General features: G+C 53.5%; 4 protein-coding genes across 4 annotated transcripts; 3 read left to right on the top strand and 1 right to left on the bottom strand.

The window, feature by feature from the left end:
* Window positions 1–1,381: 1,381 nt before the first annotated feature.
* On the top strand, window positions 1,382–7,656 carry CPAR01_00018 (nucleoporin autopeptidase; the record flags this gene model as incomplete). Its single annotated transcript, XM_060484311.1, has 6 exons — window positions 1,382–1,490; window positions 1,590–1,709; window positions 1,789–5,498; window positions 5,616–5,855; window positions 5,907–7,487; window positions 7,549–7,656. The coding sequence occupies 6 exons, from the start codon at window positions 1,382–1,384 to the stop codon at window positions 7,654–7,656; spliced, it is 5,868 nt and encodes a 1,955-aa protein (XP_060355168.1).
* A 548-nt stretch (window positions 7,657–8,204) lies between these two features.
* Window positions 8,205–8,804, top strand: CPAR01_00017 (SET domain-containing protein; the record flags this gene model as incomplete). Its single annotated transcript, XM_060484310.1, has 1 exon — window positions 8,205–8,804. The coding sequence occupies one exon, from the start codon at window positions 8,205–8,207 to the stop codon at window positions 8,802–8,804; it is 600 nt and encodes a 199-aa protein (XP_060355167.1).
* A 1,851-nt stretch (window positions 8,805–10,655) lies between these two features.
* On the top strand, window positions 10,656–15,548 carry CPAR01_00016 (ABC transporter; the record flags this gene model as incomplete). The annotated part of the gene is made up of 1 exon (XM_060484309.1): window positions 10,656–15,548. One exon carries the CDS (start codon window positions 10,656–10,658, stop codon window positions 15,546–15,548), a length of 4,893 nt encoding a protein of 1,630 aa, XP_060355166.1.
* A 467-nt stretch (window positions 15,549–16,015) lies between these two features.
* CPAR01_00015 (uncharacterized protein) lies at window positions 16,016–17,487 on the bottom strand (the record flags this gene model as incomplete). Its single annotated transcript, XM_060484308.1, has 5 exons — window positions 16,016–16,562; window positions 16,642–17,042; window positions 17,090–17,157; window positions 17,215–17,251; window positions 17,314–17,487. The coding sequence occupies 5 exons, from the start codon at window positions 17,485–17,487 to the stop codon at window positions 16,016–16,018; spliced, it is 1,227 nt and encodes a 408-aa protein (XP_060355165.1).
* Between the last annotated feature and the right edge of the window lie 672 nt (window positions 17,488–18,159).

Below are 18,159 nucleotides of genomic sequence, written 5' to 3'. Positions count from 1 at the left end.
TGCCTATAGCGCTCTTCAATGAGCCATTTATGATCTTTGAAATTTTGCCACAGCATGTACCACAAGCCGATGTTCTGTCACCCGCCAACGATCTCAGTGATGAGCAATGGAGGGGTTTAACGTCGTCCCATGATGATTGCACAGTACCATGCTTTTCATGCAAGATGATCACGGTTAGCACCAACACCCAGTAACCATCTTGGCCAAAAAAAAACTAAAAAACTGTTGGGTTTTCGCTTCTACTAAAGGGGCACGGCGAGTGTGGCAGCCTAGGTAGAATTATAAATGAGTACCAACTGGCTGTGTATTCATATCAGAGAGACAGGTTTCTGACATATGCACAAGGTCCAGACTCTCCCTGTTTTCAACGGAAGACCACTTGACCAATTGGAACGAATGAAGAGAATCTCAAGTAGTAAAAAATTCCTCGGGAAACATGCATTTGAGTGTATGAATTAACGTCAACAGCGAAAACGTGATCTGATGACCTAGCAGGCGTTTTCGTGGAAGTCGTTTACGCCCACGATGTAAGAAATGCAAAGGTACCATTACTAATAAAACTAGGCGGAAGCTACTTGCGGGTGGCTCTGCCTACAACTGCCTGGAACAGGATTCTAGCTTGATCATTGGCTGATTTCTTCAAGCTCCTTCAAGTTGTCGAATCGGAGACAGCTATTGTCCTCAGGCAGCAGTTGCCGGAAGCTACCTAGCATGCCTAGATCTCGCCCGCGGGAGCTACCACCTTACCTTACCTAAGCTTCCTATGCTACTTGGGCACCTTTCCAACCGCGCCAGCTTTGGAAGTAACCTCTGCAAAGAGACGTGAGCTCAAGGCCATTTACCTACTTAAATCGTTTCACCCTTCTCGTAGGCACACGCGACTAACCCGCAAACTTCACCTGGCAAGTTTGACAGCAGTTTTGACCGTTGCATTTTTGTTGTCTTGCTGCTTCTGTCGACGTCTTGACGACTTGCATTCCCCAGTACCTTCCTTGGGCTGTTCAATCCCCCTGCCCCTTTCGTACCAGTCAGTACCTGGGCAGCGCGCATCCCTTCCCACCCCCCCAGCCTTTTTTTCTCCACGTATCTCTCCGTTCCTCAGCGCGCTTCGCAAAGTGCAAAAAAAACTCGACCACAACCTTGGCTAGGTGTACTCGACACAGCTCACCCAAGTCACGTCGTCAATCGAACCCGCCGACGCGACGACAGCACATCAACATCATCGGCACCCCTCCGACCCGATTGCGCTGGATGTTTGTCCGCAACTGATTGTCGGCGACACATACCGCGTCCACGAGCCTGGACCTAACGCCCTCGTCGCGCCATCGATCAACTGGCCACGACTGTATCACGACTTCGTCGCTGCTAGTCATCGCCCATCATGTCCGGCTTTGGCAGCACCGGCTTCGGCGGCTTTGGCTCGACCAACAATCAGCAATCTACTGGTTTTGGCGGCTTCGGGGCTACCAACAACACCACTGCTAGCACTGGTAAGTCGAATCCTTCTCCGTCGCATCACCTCACCTTGTCGTCCTGTCTTATTCCACTCCTCCCCCGATTGCCTGCCAACTAACTACCGTGTGCTCAAGGCTTCGGCTCTGGCAACACTACAAACAATGCCTTTGGGTCTACCGGTACCACCAATACCGGTGGCGGCTTGTTTGGCGGCGGCGGCGGCACAACCAGTGCTTTTGGCGGCACATCATCGGGTAGGTTGATCTCGCCGCTGTCAGGAGTGGATGATGCACAGGCTCCATCAGTATCATGCTAACTTTACATGTTTTCTAGGATTCGGCGCCAACACAGGCTCGACATTCGGTGCCGCGAAACCCGCCTTTGGGGCCACTCCATCTACCGGAGGTGGCCTGTTCGGTGCATCCAGCACTACCAACACAACAGCCGCTCCATCTACAGGATTCGGCGGCTTTGGCGCCAACACCACAACCACGAATACCTCATCGCCTTTCGGAGGCACCTCGGGCGGAGGCTTGTTCGGTAGTGCCAACAAGCCCGCTTTCGGCTCCGGCACCGCTAATACTACCGGCGGCACATCGCTCTTTGGCGGTACCACGTCTACTGGTTTCGGCGGAACTACGAATACTGCCAGCGGTGGCTTCGGCGCGACCATGAACCCCGGCATCGGATCCAACGTTGGCGACCCACCAGGCACCGCGATCACCCCCTTCCAAGCACACCAAGAGAAGGAGACTACTGGAGCTGGAAATCAATCCAATTCCTTCCAAAACATCCTGTTCCAAGAGCCGTACAAGAAGTGGTCGTCCGATGAGTTGAGGTTGGCTGACTATGCTCAAGGCCGTCGTCATGGCAATGCCAGTGGAGGAGGAGCCTTTGGTGTTTCCAACTTTGGCAGTGGCGGATTCGGAGCAACGAACAACCAGCAGACCACAGGATTCGGAACAGGCGCCTCTACTGGAGGAGGCCTTTTCGGTGGTGGAGCCAACAACACCACAAACACAACAACAACCACTGGCGCCTTTGGAGGTGGTTCTACCGGAGGTTTCGGTGCTGGCGGCGGCGGCTTGTTTGGAAACAATGCCGCTAAGCCGGCGACCGGGGGAGGCCTTTTCGGTAGCGGAACGGCGACCACAGCGGCGCCTGCTCAGTCTGGCGGTCTCTTTGGCGGTGGTTCTACTGGAGGTTTCGGCGCCACGGGTACCACTGGTGGGTTTGGGGCTACTAACAACAACACTGGGGGCGGTCTTTTCGGCTCGAACAACAATACCGCAACCCAAAACAAGCCGTCAGGCTTTAGCTTCGGAAACACTGGAGCGACTACTGGTGGCTTTGGGAACACCGCGACCACCGGCTTCGGTGCGAACAACAACACCGCCGGCAACGCCAGCACTACGGGTGGGCTATTTGGAAGCAACACCGGACAAGCTACAGGTGGTGGCCTCTTTGGCAATAATCAAGCACAGCCTCAGCAGCAGAACACCGGCTCAGCATTTGGTGGAGGATTCGGTCAGCAAAACCAGCAAACGGGTGGCGGTGGACTATTCGGAAACACCCAGCAGAAGCCAGCAACAGGAGGTGGTCTCTTTGGAGGCGGCGGCGGCGCGACGACAGGTGGAGGACTTTTCGGCGGTGGAAACACTTCTTCCACCTCATTTGGTGCCACGAACACGAACACGAACACTGGCGGAGGTCTCTTTGGCGCGAAGCCGGCAGCTACCGGCGGCGGTTTGTTTGGGTCCAACCCGGCAGGACAGACCAACAACGCAGGTGGCGGCCTGTTCGGCGGCGGCTTAGGCCAAAATAACCAGACTCAGCAACAGACTGGACAAACTTCTCTATTTGGAGGAGCCCAAAACCAGGCCAAGCCTGGTGGCCTGTTTGGCTCATCTCAACCCGCCAGCAGCGGCATGTTTGGTGGACAAAACAATCAACAGCAGGGCGGCATGTTCGGAGGTGCTAACCAGCAGCAACAGCAACCGCAGAACTCCTTGTTCGGTGGTTCACTGCTGGGTAATTCCCAAGGGGTCAGCCAAGGCCCCCAGTCTCTCACGGCCAACATCAATGACGTCTCTGCCTATGGCTCGCCGTCGCTCTTCTCCAACCTGGGAGGCTCAGAGACGCCCAATCCTGGACCTTTGGCCACACCTCTTTCAAGCAAGTCTAAGCCTAGACGTAGCTCGATCTTGCCCATGTACAAGTTGAACCCCGCGTCAGCCGCTCGCTTCGTCACTCCCCAAAAGCGAGGCTTTGGGTTTTCATACAGCACCTATGGTACACCCGGAGGCAGTCCTTCAAGCGCAGCGAGCACCCCTGGCGGTGCCAGTCGAAGCTTGTTGGGTTCCTCGAGCTTCAACCGAAGCTTGAGCAAGAGCGTGTCAACCAGCAACCTGCGGAGAAGCTTCAATGCTGAAGATAGCATCCTTGCACCTGGTGCTTTCTCTGCCAGCTCTGGACCCCGCTACTACGGCCAGAACGGAAGTGTCAAGAAGCTGATCATCAACAAGGACATGCGCAGCGACCTGTTCTCTACACCCACCAAGGAAAAGCCGTCTACTGATCTGGTCAATGGCTCTCGCAAGCTGTCGAAGAGGGTCAGCTTCGATACTAGCACGATGGACACCCCTGAAGTCGATGATAATGACAGTGTTTTGGGATCTGTGCCAAGAGTCGGAAACGTCGCTCAAGAATCGACTCCGGCCAGTGTCAACGTTAACGGAAGCAAGCCCGCTACCGCAGAGGCAGATCCCAGCAAGGGTAAAGAGCTGACTATCGTCCATGAGGAAGACATTTCCTCCCAAACACCCGAAGTCAATAAGGAGGGTCTCGACGCCGCCCCCGGTGCCTACTGGATGAGCCCGACCAAGGAAGCTCTCGCCAACATGAACAGAATGCAGCGTCAACAAGTCACAAACTTCACTGTGGGTAGAGACAACGTCGGCAGTGTTCGCTTCAAGGTCCCCGTCGACCTTACCAATATTGATCTGGACGAGATCTTTGGTGGAATCGTCATTCTTGAAACACGATCTGCGACTGTCTACCCCATTGCAGCCAAGAAGCCTCCTGTCGGCAAGGGGCTGAATGTTCCGGCTCTCATTTCTCTGGAACAGTCGTGGCCACGTGGTAGAGACAAGCGCCCTAGCAACGATGCCAAACGTTTCAACAAGCACATTGAGCGCCTGAAGCGCATCGAAGACACAACCTTTGAAAGCTATAACACCGATACTGGCGTGTGGAAGTTCTCTGTTGAACATTTCACCACCTACGGCTTGGAGTATGATGAAGATGACGATGAGCCCGAGCAGTCTGCAGTCCAGCAGCCCCAGGAGGAGGTTTCTTTCAGCAACGCTTCTCAGGAAGACTCCTACGATTCGCAGTCCAGCCCAAGGGAAGATGACACCTTTGACTTCCGCAGAAACAAGCGACGCGCTCTTCCTGGCGCATTCGAACAACGTGATGAAGACTTCGGTGACATCGAAGATGCTCAACGCCCCTCCCAGCGTCAGTCTTTTTTAGGGGATAGCTTCGCGGGTTCGACGTCCAATGCGCTCATTCTGTCGACTGAAGAGGAGACAGACGATCAGGACAACGGATATGGCACGTCTGAGGACGAGGACATGGTGGGTACTCCAGTCAGACGCCATCTTGCCGCGGAGCAACCAATCGACTCGCCGGAAGGCGATGGAACTGCCCCAACAAGCGAAACACCAGGAGGCATTCTTCGAGCAAGGATGCGGGCACTGAAGGGTTCGGCTACTCCCATGGAGCTTCAGGTCGCCGGTGGAGACGAGTGGATGGACATGCTTCAGCGGTCTGTCAGCCCTCAAAAGAGAGATCGGGCGTTCTTGCGAAGTGTGAACGAGACAGCATTGCGCCCAGCTGCCGACGATGCCGATGCAGCAAGCCAGAGAGGTCGAGTTGTGTCAGACGGGCGTGGATTCGCTACAAGCATCGATTTGATGAACTCGCTGTTTGAAAAGGCAAAGGCGCCGCCTGCGCCTACGCAGACGAGAGGCTTTGTTCAGGTTGGTGAATACTTCATGGTCTAGGGGTTGCCAAAACTCGGCAAAACGATTTCGGGCTCTGATTGACTATCCTGTACTTAAGATGAGATCAGTTGACTAAAATAAATTTCTTTCTAGTGGCCCTACGAGCGACAAACCAAGTCTTTCGTTGACCAGTCCGATATGAGTGATGCCGACCACGCCTTTCACAGTTCAATGAGGCCCACCTGGGGACCCGACGGAACGTTGCTGTTCACATCGACCCGTTCGTCTCTTGAGGATGCCAGCAAGAAAGGCGCAGCCAGCAACCTGATGATCACGAAGAATGTCATCCAAGCAGAAGGGCGAGAAATCCAGGCGGCCAAATTTTCCAATGAGGTGAGCTCGTCTGATGCCATGCCATGAGGTACAGCGACTAACACATGTCAGGACTCTGCTAAAGCCCTCGAAAACCACATTCGCCTAACCAATGTTGAACTCGTCGGGGATGTCCCGAAGCTGTCGTTGCAGCCTGGTTCGCTCAAGTCTCTTTTCCATGACCAGGACTCAGGCAACCCCGCGAATGCGAACGAGAAGCTTGTTTGGGATCTTGCTTGCATTCTGTTTGACGGCGACGCCAGCACTGAGTCTCGCAGAAGCACGCTATCCCAATTTTGGGCAACGCTTGTTGACTCTGCATCATCACGGTCTGTTGCTCTTGCAAAGTCCAGCGAAGAGAAGGCCATTGCAGCCTTGTCTGGTCACCGTGTCCAAGATGCCTGCAAACACTTGCTAGACGGGAAGGATTTCCACCTTGCTACGCTAGTATCATTGATTGGTAGCAGTGACCAGTCAAAGAAAGACATGCGCGAGCAACTCAGCGAGTGGCAAGATGCTAACTTCCTGTCTGAGTTCTCCGACCCTGTCCGAGCGATATACGAGATTCTGAGCGGCAACGTGTGCGTGTGTGAAGGGAAAAAGGAGGTTCCCCTTCATGACCGCATTGAGTCATTTGTCATTTCCGAACGATTTGGCTTGGATTGGAAGCAAGCATTTGGTCTTCGCTTATGGTACTCAGTCTCGCGCAAAGATGACCTTTCGGCCGCGGTCCGCGTGTTCAAGGAGGACGTGACTCAGGACAGGGAGCAGCGTCCACAGACGTGGTACGTTGAGCAAGGCATTCCGGCACTCTGGGAAGACCAAGACCAAGACCTGCGGGAAGACCTCCTATGGGGCTTGCTCAAGCTGTACGCGGACAACGAGACCGATTTGGAAGCTGTCCTGCGGCCAGAGAACAGTCAACTATCACCACTGGACGTCCGGCTTAGCTGGCAACTGAGCCGCGCGCTCCTCTCTACTGGCAAGGTTGCTTACGGTCGCGACGCGACGGAAAAGGCTGACGCTCTGACAATTTCCTTCGCCGATCAGCTCATCAACGAGGGCAGTTGGCTGGAGGCCACCTTTGTGCTGCTGCATCTCAGCCAGGCAGACAGAAGGGCGAAGGCTGTTCAAGATAACCTTTGCCGTCATGCTGCTCTTTTGGGTCCGGAAAACGGAAGTAACTTCGCCACGCTCGCTCACACTTTGAAGGTGCCGGCCTCTTGGATTTGGGATGCCCAGGCTCTTTACATGCGAGCGGTGAAGAGAGATGCTGCTTCCGAAGTGCAGTGCCTACTCCGTGCCGGCTCATATTTCGAGGCCCACGAGGTTTTCGTGCACAAAGTTGCGCCTTCTGCCGTCATCAGCCGCGATTATAATGAACTGGCCTCTATTTTGGCCCGTTTTGAAGACCACAAGAACGACATCGCAGGCTGGACTCTGGGTGGTGAGGTCTACAAGGCCTTTTTGGAGCTTGTGGATAGTCGCAGGCAGCGACAACAGGTCTCCTCGTCTACCCTCGAGAAGTTGGTTGCGGGCCTTCCTGCCATGCGCGAGCATGCAGAGAGTGCCAACGTAACGAGTATGGCAGCCATCTCCGAGATGAGCTCAACAGTAGCTAAGGTTATGGTGGAGACGTCCAGACAAGACCAGGTAAGAATGTCCGAGGACCACTTCTCGTTAACGCAATGTACTAACAAAATCTCCTTCATAGGATGTTCCTCGTGTATTAGGTCTCCCCGTTACAGAGGACGGTCACCTCAAGCACTCACTGCAACTGGGTCTTTCCTACTATGAAGGATTGATGGCCGGAGCCAGATAGGCGATAGGAGAAAAAGGATAAAGAGAGAAGCTAGGGTGCAGAGGGAGACTGCTTTCTGGAGTTGGGCATGGCGTCAAGACTGCCCAGAGGGAGGGAAAGGAAGCAATAATGTATCATGTATGTTGTAAGGCGTAGCTGCATTCTGGCGTATCCAGAAATCTATATGTTTTGCCTAAATGGCGTTGTACTGTCGCAAGCATCAAAATAATTGTTTCTACCAATTGGAATGGCCCAAGTATTGTGTTATGTGTGTTTTCTACCTCATGATTACATTGTGAGGTCGTGGGATGGAAAAGTAGACCTGTAGGTTCATGAGCCAGCCACTCAAGTCAACCCACTTTGGAACCTAATTCACACCAGCTGTTTGGGCGCTTGTTGCTGAAGTTCTGTCTCTCATCACCAAGTTACAATAACCCCCGCGGTACAATATCACAAAATCAAAGGTTCTCAACTTTCCACTGACCTGTGACTCATCCGGGCTCGTATCAGCATGCGTGGGTATCTCAACTAAAGCACCCAATTCACCAGATCCTGCACGTAGCCACGCCATGTCACAGCCCAAAAACTGGCCCTCGGGTCTGTCATACCTTTCGGCGCCGGCGCACTCCAAGCTCTTGAGCCAAGCACAACGGCAAGCCATCGCACAGAAACCACCAGACGTGCCCGACATCCCCGCGCAAGCCACCGTGCTCCCCAGCCCGCTGGTCAAGATCACGCCCATCACGGACGCGGGGCACCCGGCCCAGGGCCAGTGCGGGCTCTTCGCGACACGGCACCTCAAGCCGGGAACGTTTGTCCTGCCGTACCTGGGCACGGTACACCCCGGGGCCGGGGCCTTGGGAGCCGAAGCCGGGACGGAGAAGTCGGATTACGACCTGTGGCTGGACCGGGAGGCCGAGGTGGCGGTGGACGCGGACAAGGGCGGGAACGAGGCGAGGTTCATCAACGATTATCGGGGCGTCGGGGAGAGGCCGAATGCGGAGTTTCGGGAGGTTTGGTGTCAGAGATGGAGGCAGAAGTGTATGGCTGTGTGGGTGCTGCCCGAGGGCAAGAATGGACGGGGGAAGGGGGGTATTGGGAAGGGGGAGGAGATTTTGGTGAGTTATGGGAAGGGGTTTTGGGGGAGTCGGAGGAATGAGGAGGGATGAGGTCCTTTTGGCATCAGGATTGTTTTTATTCTTATTTTTTTTTAAATAAAATCACCTCATCTGATGACATGAAAGTCAACGGGTTGTTTGTTTTGAACTATTCTGTCGGCCAAGTGGCTAGGACTGACGTCCATCTCATTCCAGAACGAGAAAGAGAAAGGTCAAGATGAATTTCAAGGCAGCCATATTCAAGAGCCTCGGACTTCTTGGCCAATGTTACTACCCTGTGCCTGTCCGGCTTGGTGCCACGACGTGCCCAAGGTCGAAGAGGCTGTGCTAAAACATGCCCGAACCGATGATGTACTTAATAGTACTGGAACGTAAAAACGACGGCAACCTGAAGGCTCCGCGAACACATGGGCGTAGCTGCCACAGCTTCTCGCCGAAAACAAAGAACTTGACGAGTGAGGGTCTCGAAAACAAATATATGTGGTATCGAGACATACCTAATACTTACAGTCTGCATATATCACAATCAACTAGAGACCGAATGCTTTGAATCACGCCGCCGGCCAACTTTAATGCCCTCCGCCATAGACTTCCGTGCCAAAGTCCGTTGTTTTGTGGAAAGTTAGTAGTATATCTCACTCGTGGGCCTAGGTGGAAGGCATCATCACTTCTGAGCCGGGTGTGGTCAACCACTGCAGTCTGCCGCATATGCGTCGGGCAACGAACTGTGTTTGACATCGGGATTGCACGAATCCCGTCCAAGCCTCACGTGTATGGCTACGAACGTCGAACGAGCACTTTTCTGCCTGGGCATGGCGCCAAGCCGATGGCGGATTACTCTGCCTTTGCCCAGATGTGTAGTCCGTCCAGTTTCATCTTTTCCCTTTAGGATGTTAAGATTCTGAATATGAACGCTGCTTTGAAATAGATGACAGTCTGAGTGCCGTGTTCCGCCGGCATCGTACGAGGTCTATCGTGTTCAACTCTACCAATTCTCCCGATCTGAACAAGCTACCTAGATACTTTATACGAACACAGAGTACGGAGTAGAAGTTACGACACTAGTTTCCGTGGGGTAACCTATTTCGGGTAAGCATGTGCCAAGGTTCCTTGGTGATTCTTGGGGGTTGAACATTTTGGAGGTAGTGACGACGACGATTATACGGGAGGGTGCACGGTGGGCAGTGTGGCCTATCATTTTAGGTTGGGTGGAGAAGGCAGCGCCCGAAACGCAAATCAACGTTTGCCCGGGCCCAGGGGAGCCTCCATGCTGTTGGCTGGGTGGCTGCTGCTTCCACGTTCAATCTCCAGGCGTTAGGCGAGCTGTGGAGGCCGCGCGCCCCTGTCATCCCGTAACGTACCTTAGGTTACCCTGCAGACGTACGGACTTCAGTAAACGCCTTTCTTTCCTGTCCGGGTGGCGTCCGGCGCGTTCATCCCGAGTCTGCGCACACTTCGAGACGTTCCGATGTTCATCTCAGGTGCCTGGAAAAGAAGTTTTGGACCTACTCAGGACCCTTCAATTCGTCTTACTCCGACTCTGTAGTGACCAAGGGGCATCGAGTCGTTGAGTATTCCTTCTACCGACCAAGAGTCTGCGCCCAGTCTCAATCCTCAAGGGACCACTTTCATTACAAAGCGGCATCGCCATTTGTTTTCTTTCCCCGTCGATCTGACTCCGATTCTCGCCCTTCTCCCATGTCTAGGCACCCTGGACTTGACTAATTTTCAACGACATCCTTAACATCGCGCACATCTCATATTGCAAACCTTCTTTTCTTCTACCAGCTGACCTCTTCGCCTTCATCGTCGACTTGGGCCTTCTCCCTCAATACCAACCTCCGGACGACACTGGCAGGCAACAGAAAGTAGAACGCGGCCATCGGCCGACGCTCGCCAAACATGGCGTTCCTACGCCAGACATGGACACTCACACTGAAGAACTGGAAAATCATATTCCGCCACGCCATCTCCGCCATCTTCATCGCCTTTATTCTTCCCATAGCTCTGACCACCTTCTTCAGCTTTGCAAAGAATCTCTTTGTTCCTCCCGCTGTATATGGTGTTTCTGATCCGAGGCATATTCGCACTCTCCCAAACGCTCTCGATGCTGCCGCCAGCGCTGGGAGACATAAAGTCGTATTTGTGAATGGAGGCTTTTCTGGAGGTGACATCGACAAGGTCATTGATCAACTCGCCGCTTCTGTCGAAAGCGCTGGCAAGACTGCTCTCCGCCGCACGTCCACAACTGAGCTTTCGCTCGACTGTCCTACCAACCTTCGCGGCGTCTCCAATTGCTACGGAGCCGTTGTCTTCCAGTCATCGCCTTCAGAGGGACCCGGAGACTACTGGAACTACACCCTTCGCAGCGACGGGGCCTTGCGAAGCATAGTCATTGACGTCGACTCGGACAAAAATGATGCCCAGATCTACCTGCTGCCACTACAGAGAGCCGTCGATGAGGCAATTGCTTCCGTCCAGGCCGCTTCCGGTTCTGCCTCAACTTCTGTCCAGCAAGGCCCTCTGCCCGGCACTGTCGACGAATATCCTTTCACCAGCCTGACTCAAGAAGAGCGTGCCGTCCGCGTCAGGATTAATTATCAAAGTGCCATCACGAACTGGATGGGTGTTGCTTTCATGACCAGCGTTCTCTTCATCACCTATCACCTTACGGGCTTCATTGCGACCGAGCGCGAGAGTGGCATGATCCGCCTCGTGGATGCTATGATGCCCGTCAAGCACAGATGGTTCAGTCAGGCTGCCCGAATCATTTCCTACCACGCCGCTTTCACCGTCGTCTACCTTCCGGGCTGGATTATAGGATCATTGGTGCTACGTGCCGGCGTCTTTGCTCGTACCAACGTTGGCATCGTGCTTGTATATCATGTCTTGAACGGCATAGCCATGGCGTCCCTCTCTATTCTGGCATCTTCACTCTTCAAGAAGGCTCAGATCAGTGGCATCGCGGCCGTACTCGCTATCATACTTCTTGGAATCCTCGCACAGTCCATTAGCTACCCCAGCACCGCTGCCGTTGGTGTTCTCGCCTTTCTCTTCACGCCATGCAACTACGTGTACTTCATTACTTGGATGGCACGTTGGGAGCGAGAAGACCTCCCAGCCGACCTATCCAAGGTCGCTCCCAAGAGCCCGTGGGATATTTCCGGCATCATTCTCTGGGTTTTCTTGATTATCCAGATTTTTGTGTACCCTTTGCTCGGCGCTGTCATCGAGTCCTCCTTACACGGCACTACTACCAAAGGCAGAACAATTGTGTTCAACCGTGCTCAAGCTCATTCCAACACCGACGAGCCGGCTGTGCGCTTGCAAGGCTTCACCAAGGTCTACAGCTCTTCTCCGATCCGACGTTTGTTTTCCTTCATCTCAAAGCCACGAGAGTCCGTTCGCGCAGTCGACGGTCTAACGTTGGATGTCCGGAGAGGACAAATCCTCTGCTTGCTTGGTGCGAACGGTAGCGGAAAGTCCACAACGTTGGACTCTATTGCTGGCACAAGCAAACTCACAGGCGGCACCATCACTATTGACGGTACCGGTGGACTGGGAATTGCCCCGCAGAAGAATGTCATGTGGGATGACCTGACCGTGGAGCAGCATATTGAGATATTCAACAGGCTCAAGTCCCCTGGCAAAGGTGCAAGCAAGCAGGAAATTCAAGACCTAATCAGGTCTGTTGATTTGGAGACGAAGGCAAAAGCTGTGTCGAAATCGCTTTCAGGTGGCCAGAAGCGCAAGCTTCAACTGGGCATGATGCTTACAGGAGGAAGCGCGGTTTGCTGTGTCGATGAGGTCTCGAGTGGCATCGACCCTCTGTCGCGACGCAAGATTTGGGATATTCTACTAGCTGAGCGCGGAAGACGGACGATAATCCTCACAACACACTTTCTCGACGAGGCTGATCTCCTGGCCGACCACATCGCTATTCTCTCCAAGGGCACGCTACGTGCCGATGGCTCTTCGGTTGAGTTGAAAGATCGCCTAGGTGGCGGTTACCGAGTCCATGTGACCAAGGAGACAGGTATGGGCAACACACCCGACATCGAAGGGGTCCAGAAGAAGATACACTTCGACCTGATAAGCTATATCGCCCCATCTTCTTCACTTGCCGCACAGGTGATTCGCACTTTGGAAGCCAACAACTTTCACGACTACCGTTTCTCCGGGCCCACCATTGAGGACGTCTTTCTTCAATTGGCGGAGGAAATCCACGATTCCAAGGCGAGCGAGATTATTCCTGATTCAGGTTCAGACTTGAATGAGAAGGGTGTAGCTGGCGACGTTGGCGCTACTCCTCAAGCTGGACTTCAACTCCTGAGCGGTCAGCAAATTGGATACATGCGGCAGGCTGCTATACTTTTCCGGAAACGAACGACAATCTTGAAGACAAATTGGATTCCCTACCTTGCAGCGTTTGTCTTACCCGTTGCAGCCGCTGGCCTCGTCACCCTGTTCATCAAAGGCCAAACACAAAGTGGTTGCGCTCCATCTGAAGAGCGCTCGCTTGATCAGACGCAAGGGTTCAGTCTGACAGATTTTACATGGAAACTAGTCCTCGGGCCCAATTCACGATTTGACCTCAACACTGCCGCCAACGTTCTTCTACCAGTATTCAACGCTGCCGCCGGCAACTCTGGCAACGGATCGACCTCTGGGACTGGAACCGACTTCGCAAGGCAACTACTCGCCGAGAACGCCACTTTCACGGACAGCTTCAAAGCCTTCCAAGACACTGTGGTTGCACGGCGGGTCGAGACTGTTCCTGGCGGTATCTGGCTAGGAGACGACTCCACGGTGCCCACCATTGCATACATGTCGAACTACAACGGTTTACTGAACCCTATTTTGAGCCAGAACATCTTGAATATGCTCCTTAGCAATGTTACTGTCATGATGGCATGGGCACCCTTCGCTACGCCTTGGCAGCCCAACGATGGCAACTCGCTACAGTTCCTCGTATATACCGGGATCGCACTTGCATGCTACCCAGGCTTCTTCGCCCTATACCCAAGTCTGGAGCGTCGACGACAGGTTCGTGCCTTACAGTACAGCAACGGAGTTCGAGTTCTGCCCTTGTGGGCGGCTTACTTGGCGTTCGACTTCATCATCGTTCTCGCGTCAACAGCTTTGGTTACGATAATCTGGGCTGTTTCGTCCGGTATCTGGTACCACATAGGCTACATCTTTCTTGTCTTCATGCTCTACGGACTGACTGCGATTCTACTGGCCTATGTTATATCCCTATGGTGCAAGACGCAACTGTCTACTTATGCCTGGGTAGCTGCTGGTCAGGCGGTTCTGTTTTTGGTCTACTTAATAGCCTACATGTGCACCATCACCTATTCCCCAGTTCCCAAAGTCGATCGGAACATTCTCGTTGCTCACTTCGTCATCTCGGCTTTTGCACCTATTGGTTCTGTAGTCCGGGCTATGTTCCTGGTTCTGAACTTATTCTCAACAGCCTGCGATGGACGACAACTAGCGGCGTACCCTGGTGGCATTCTTCAATACGGCGGGCCAATCTTGTACTTGGTTCTGCAGTCAATCCTTCTGTTCGCGCTTCTGCTATGGGCTGATAGCGGCTCCGTTGGCTCTTCAGTTCGGCGACTTTGGCAGCGAAAGTATGACGGGCCATCGGATGATGGCAGCGTCGCCGATGAGGAAGTTTCAAACGAACTGGAAAGAGTCACCACAACATCGGGTAGCGACGACGGTCTTCGGGTGATTCATCTTACCAAGAGTTTTGGCAAGAATACAGCGGTCGATAACGTAACGTTCGGGCTCAAGCGGTCTCAGGTCTTTGCCCTTTTAGGGCCCAACGGCGCTGGCAAGTCAACTACCATTTCACTCATCCGCGGTGACCTCAAGCCAAGTCGGAACGGTGGTGAGATCCTCGTCGAAGATCAATCTGTTATTCACAACTTGCCTGCTGCTCGATCTCATCTTGGTGTCTGCCCTCAGCACGATGCGTTGGATCTGATGACAGTCCGGGAACATCTAGAGTTTTACGCTCGCATCCGAGGCGTCCCTGATATTCACCACAATGTCAACACCGTCATTCACGCCGTTGGTCTTCAGGCATTCTCGAACCGTATGGCGGCGGCCCTGAGCGGCGGAAATGCCCGTAAATTGAGTCTTGGTATCGCACTGATGGGATCTCCTAGCGTGATCTTACTCGACGAGCCATCCTCTGGGCTGGACGCCGCCGCCAAGCGAATCATGTGGAAGACTCTGGCGGCCATTGTCCCAGGCAGATCTCTCCTCCTCACTACGCATAGCATGGAGGAGGCCGATGCTCTCGCAGACCGCGCAGGAATTCTAGCAAAGCGAATGCTTGCTTTGGGCACGACAGATGATCTTCGTCATCGGTTCGGCGATGCACTCCACGTCCATCTAATTAGCAGAACGGCACCGCACACGACACCCGAGGAAACTGCACAGCTTCGCAACTGGGTAATATCTACATTCCCAGGGGCTGATGTAGAGGAGAAGACGTACCATGGTCAAATGCGCTTCTCCGTCCCCGGAAAAGAGGTTCTCGAAGTTTTCGGCGGTGACAAAGTCGGAGACATCACGCCGGCAGATACTCACTCCTCAAGTGCGGTTGGCCAACTGGCTGTCATGCTGGAAGAACAGAAAGGGGCGCTGGGTATCAATCATTTCAGTGTTTCGCCAACCACCTTAGACCAGGTATTCCTGAATATTGTCGGTAAGAACAATATCCAAGAGGAGGGCTACAAAGAGCCCGAGAAGAAGCCATGGTGGCGGTTTGGACGATGAGAACAGTCGCCAACATGTACCGTCGTTACGTACTGCGGCTTTGAGATACCCAATTACTGGAGCGTCGACGACACTATGCTGTCATAGGCAGCTCGTTTAGACTTGAAGCATAAGACATTATACATCAGACTTAATATATCATTAGTTAATCATTATTCGGACGCGTGAGCAAACCAGCGCCATTTAATACATCCGCAGCGGTTGCCCGCGTTTATGTTCGCAAAACCCCATCCACATAAGAGTCAACTCTTCAGATGTAACCGCCAGTCTCGAGGGACGACGCCTGCGTCTCCCGTTGATTTTCAAGCTCAGATCTTCTCGCCGCCACATCGGGATGGTACTGGCAGAAGATCTGATTAGATTCCGCAGAGATATTACTCAATCAGTTCCCGCATTGAAAGCGCTGAAGCGCACATCCAGGACTCGATGGTGCCTCGACACTCTGTCTCAAAGAGTTCCTTTCCCTTTCAAAAGGGTGTTCCGTCTCTGCGGACAGGATATGATTTTGTGGAAGCAGAAGCAGTCCATGCTGGCCTGGGGCTTAAGGGGCTGAAGTTGGACTTAACGGGTGTGATGGAATCCCCGCGCACGCTAGCCAGGCCGAAAATCGTATCGCTCGACTCGTTGGCGTGGGCGTTGTGCTGATACGGCGATCCGTGGGTGACGGAGGATCCGTCGTCCTTGAGGTGGCTCGATCGCGCACTGGATACGCCCGAGGCCGTGGTCCCCTTTTCGGCGTCCCGGGGAAAGCTCTTGGGGAGGTTCGAATACGGACGCGTCGGGTGGGTTCCCGGCCGCGTGTCGGTCTGGTTGCTGTGGAGGGAGGTGATGTTGACTCTGCTCATCAGACCTGGGAACATCTTTGTCAGAAGTGGGCGGAGCGTCGGAAGACAGGCGCAGGTAACGGCGGATGAGATTTCGCCGATGGACCAGAGCGAGGCGTCGACGTTGGTCCAGGTGAAGTCTGCCGGTGTGCTGAGGTACTGGATGCGTACGATGGAAATGGCGACGGTGCTGGCATTTGGTGTTACTAAAACGGACAAACGAGGGTTTTTCATGCGTGAGACAGGATCTCCCGAGGTTGATGACTTACAAGAATCCAAGACTGAAGATTCCCATGAGGAGCGCTTTCTGTTTCCGTGGCAGGCTGAGATGCCAGAAAATGGGCAACGGCAGCGCAAAGACGGCAACGTCGGTGATGATGTTTCCAGCTGCGTTGACGTACCACTGCGGCTGATTGGGGATGCAGTGCGACGCCACCGACTTGTCCCAGAACCCTTCGACTGGGAGGCATTGGAACGCGGCGATGAAGACCTGCGAGGTTGACCAGGCGCCGACCACGAGGAGGGCGACTGCGTAGATTCTACGCATCCGAGGTACGGCCATTATACGGTAGTACTGGCACAGGAAGGAGAGTTTGATGGCGAGGAGGGCGATGTTGTAGAATACGATGGATATGTAGAACATCTTGGGTTGCATTGTTAGTCGAGGGAACTGAGCCATCATCAATACTGTGATGAGGCGAGTGTGACTTTACTTACGTGCATGTATTCTACAATATCCGCTGGCTTGAGGACGACGATGTGTCTGCCAAGACCATATTTGGTCACTTTTATAGTCGTCAGCTAATCTTCCTCCGCTAAGATTGCATGAGTATCTGACTTACTGAGTGCGATGGCGATGCCACAACCTGTTGTTGCCAACTAGAACAACAAATCAGACTCAGCTTCTCGACATTGAGGTAGACATCGTTACTTTCACTCACCAGAGCCACAACAGCTAGTATATCATCGATACCGAAGAGTACGATAACCCTTGTCCTCGTATAGATCCTCAACCCAACCATCGCCGTCACAAACAGGATGCAGAAAACCACAGATGCGACCACTGTGGTCCTTCGATCATCTTGATAAACTTCTAGTGGGGTCGCTGTGTCCATGGTTGCGTCGACGGGGAAGAATAGGCAGTATAGCTAAACCAGGCCGGATTTCTGCTGAGGACTAGTGAACTGAATGACGGGCACTGCCCGTGTAAGAGTACCGTACAGATGAGGGATGGAGGAGAAGGGAAAACCAAAGGAAGGTTGAGCAGGATGGTGTTGTCGGAGATTGTCTCAGTGTTTGTCGGGGATACTCGAGAGATATTAGTAAAAGAAGCAGGAACAAGCAACGCAAACGAGGTAGTTCAGTCCATTCTGGGGGAGGGTGTTCACGAAATAAGACGACACGAACGGGCATACCTAGACTTTTCTAAACAGCGTTTGCGCGAGGGATTGCCTTTGGGTCTAAGCTGCCCAGCACATCCCATCCCAGCAGATGACCGCTGCCCATCGTAATCGAGTCATTCACTTCTACAACAGTACGCCTCCTGTAACGCCGAGCAACTGATCCTGGGGGAAGGAGGCATGACAACCTTTGGTGCGCGGCCGGATTTGTAGCCGCGCGATGTGCAGCAATGGGGGAAACGGAGGCGGAAAACAGGTTGACGGGGGTTCCCTTCCCTGGGGTCAACTTAACCCACCCCCATCGCGTGAGGCTCCACACGCAGAGTTGCAAACCTACAACACAGTATAGAGAATATAGGAGATTTCCTGACTCTTCCAATTCCCTGC

Source organism: Colletotrichum paranaense (assembly GCF_030867605.1).
Source record: "Colletotrichum paranaense strain IMI 384185 chromosome Unknown Scaffold_1.1, whole genome shotgun sequence".
Lineage (NCBI taxonomy): Eukaryota > Fungi > Ascomycota > Sordariomycetes > Glomerellales > Glomerellaceae > Colletotrichum > Colletotrichum paranaense.
The sequence above is the reverse complement of the archived record's forward strand: the minus strand, read 5'-3'. Positions and strand labels throughout refer to the sequence as shown.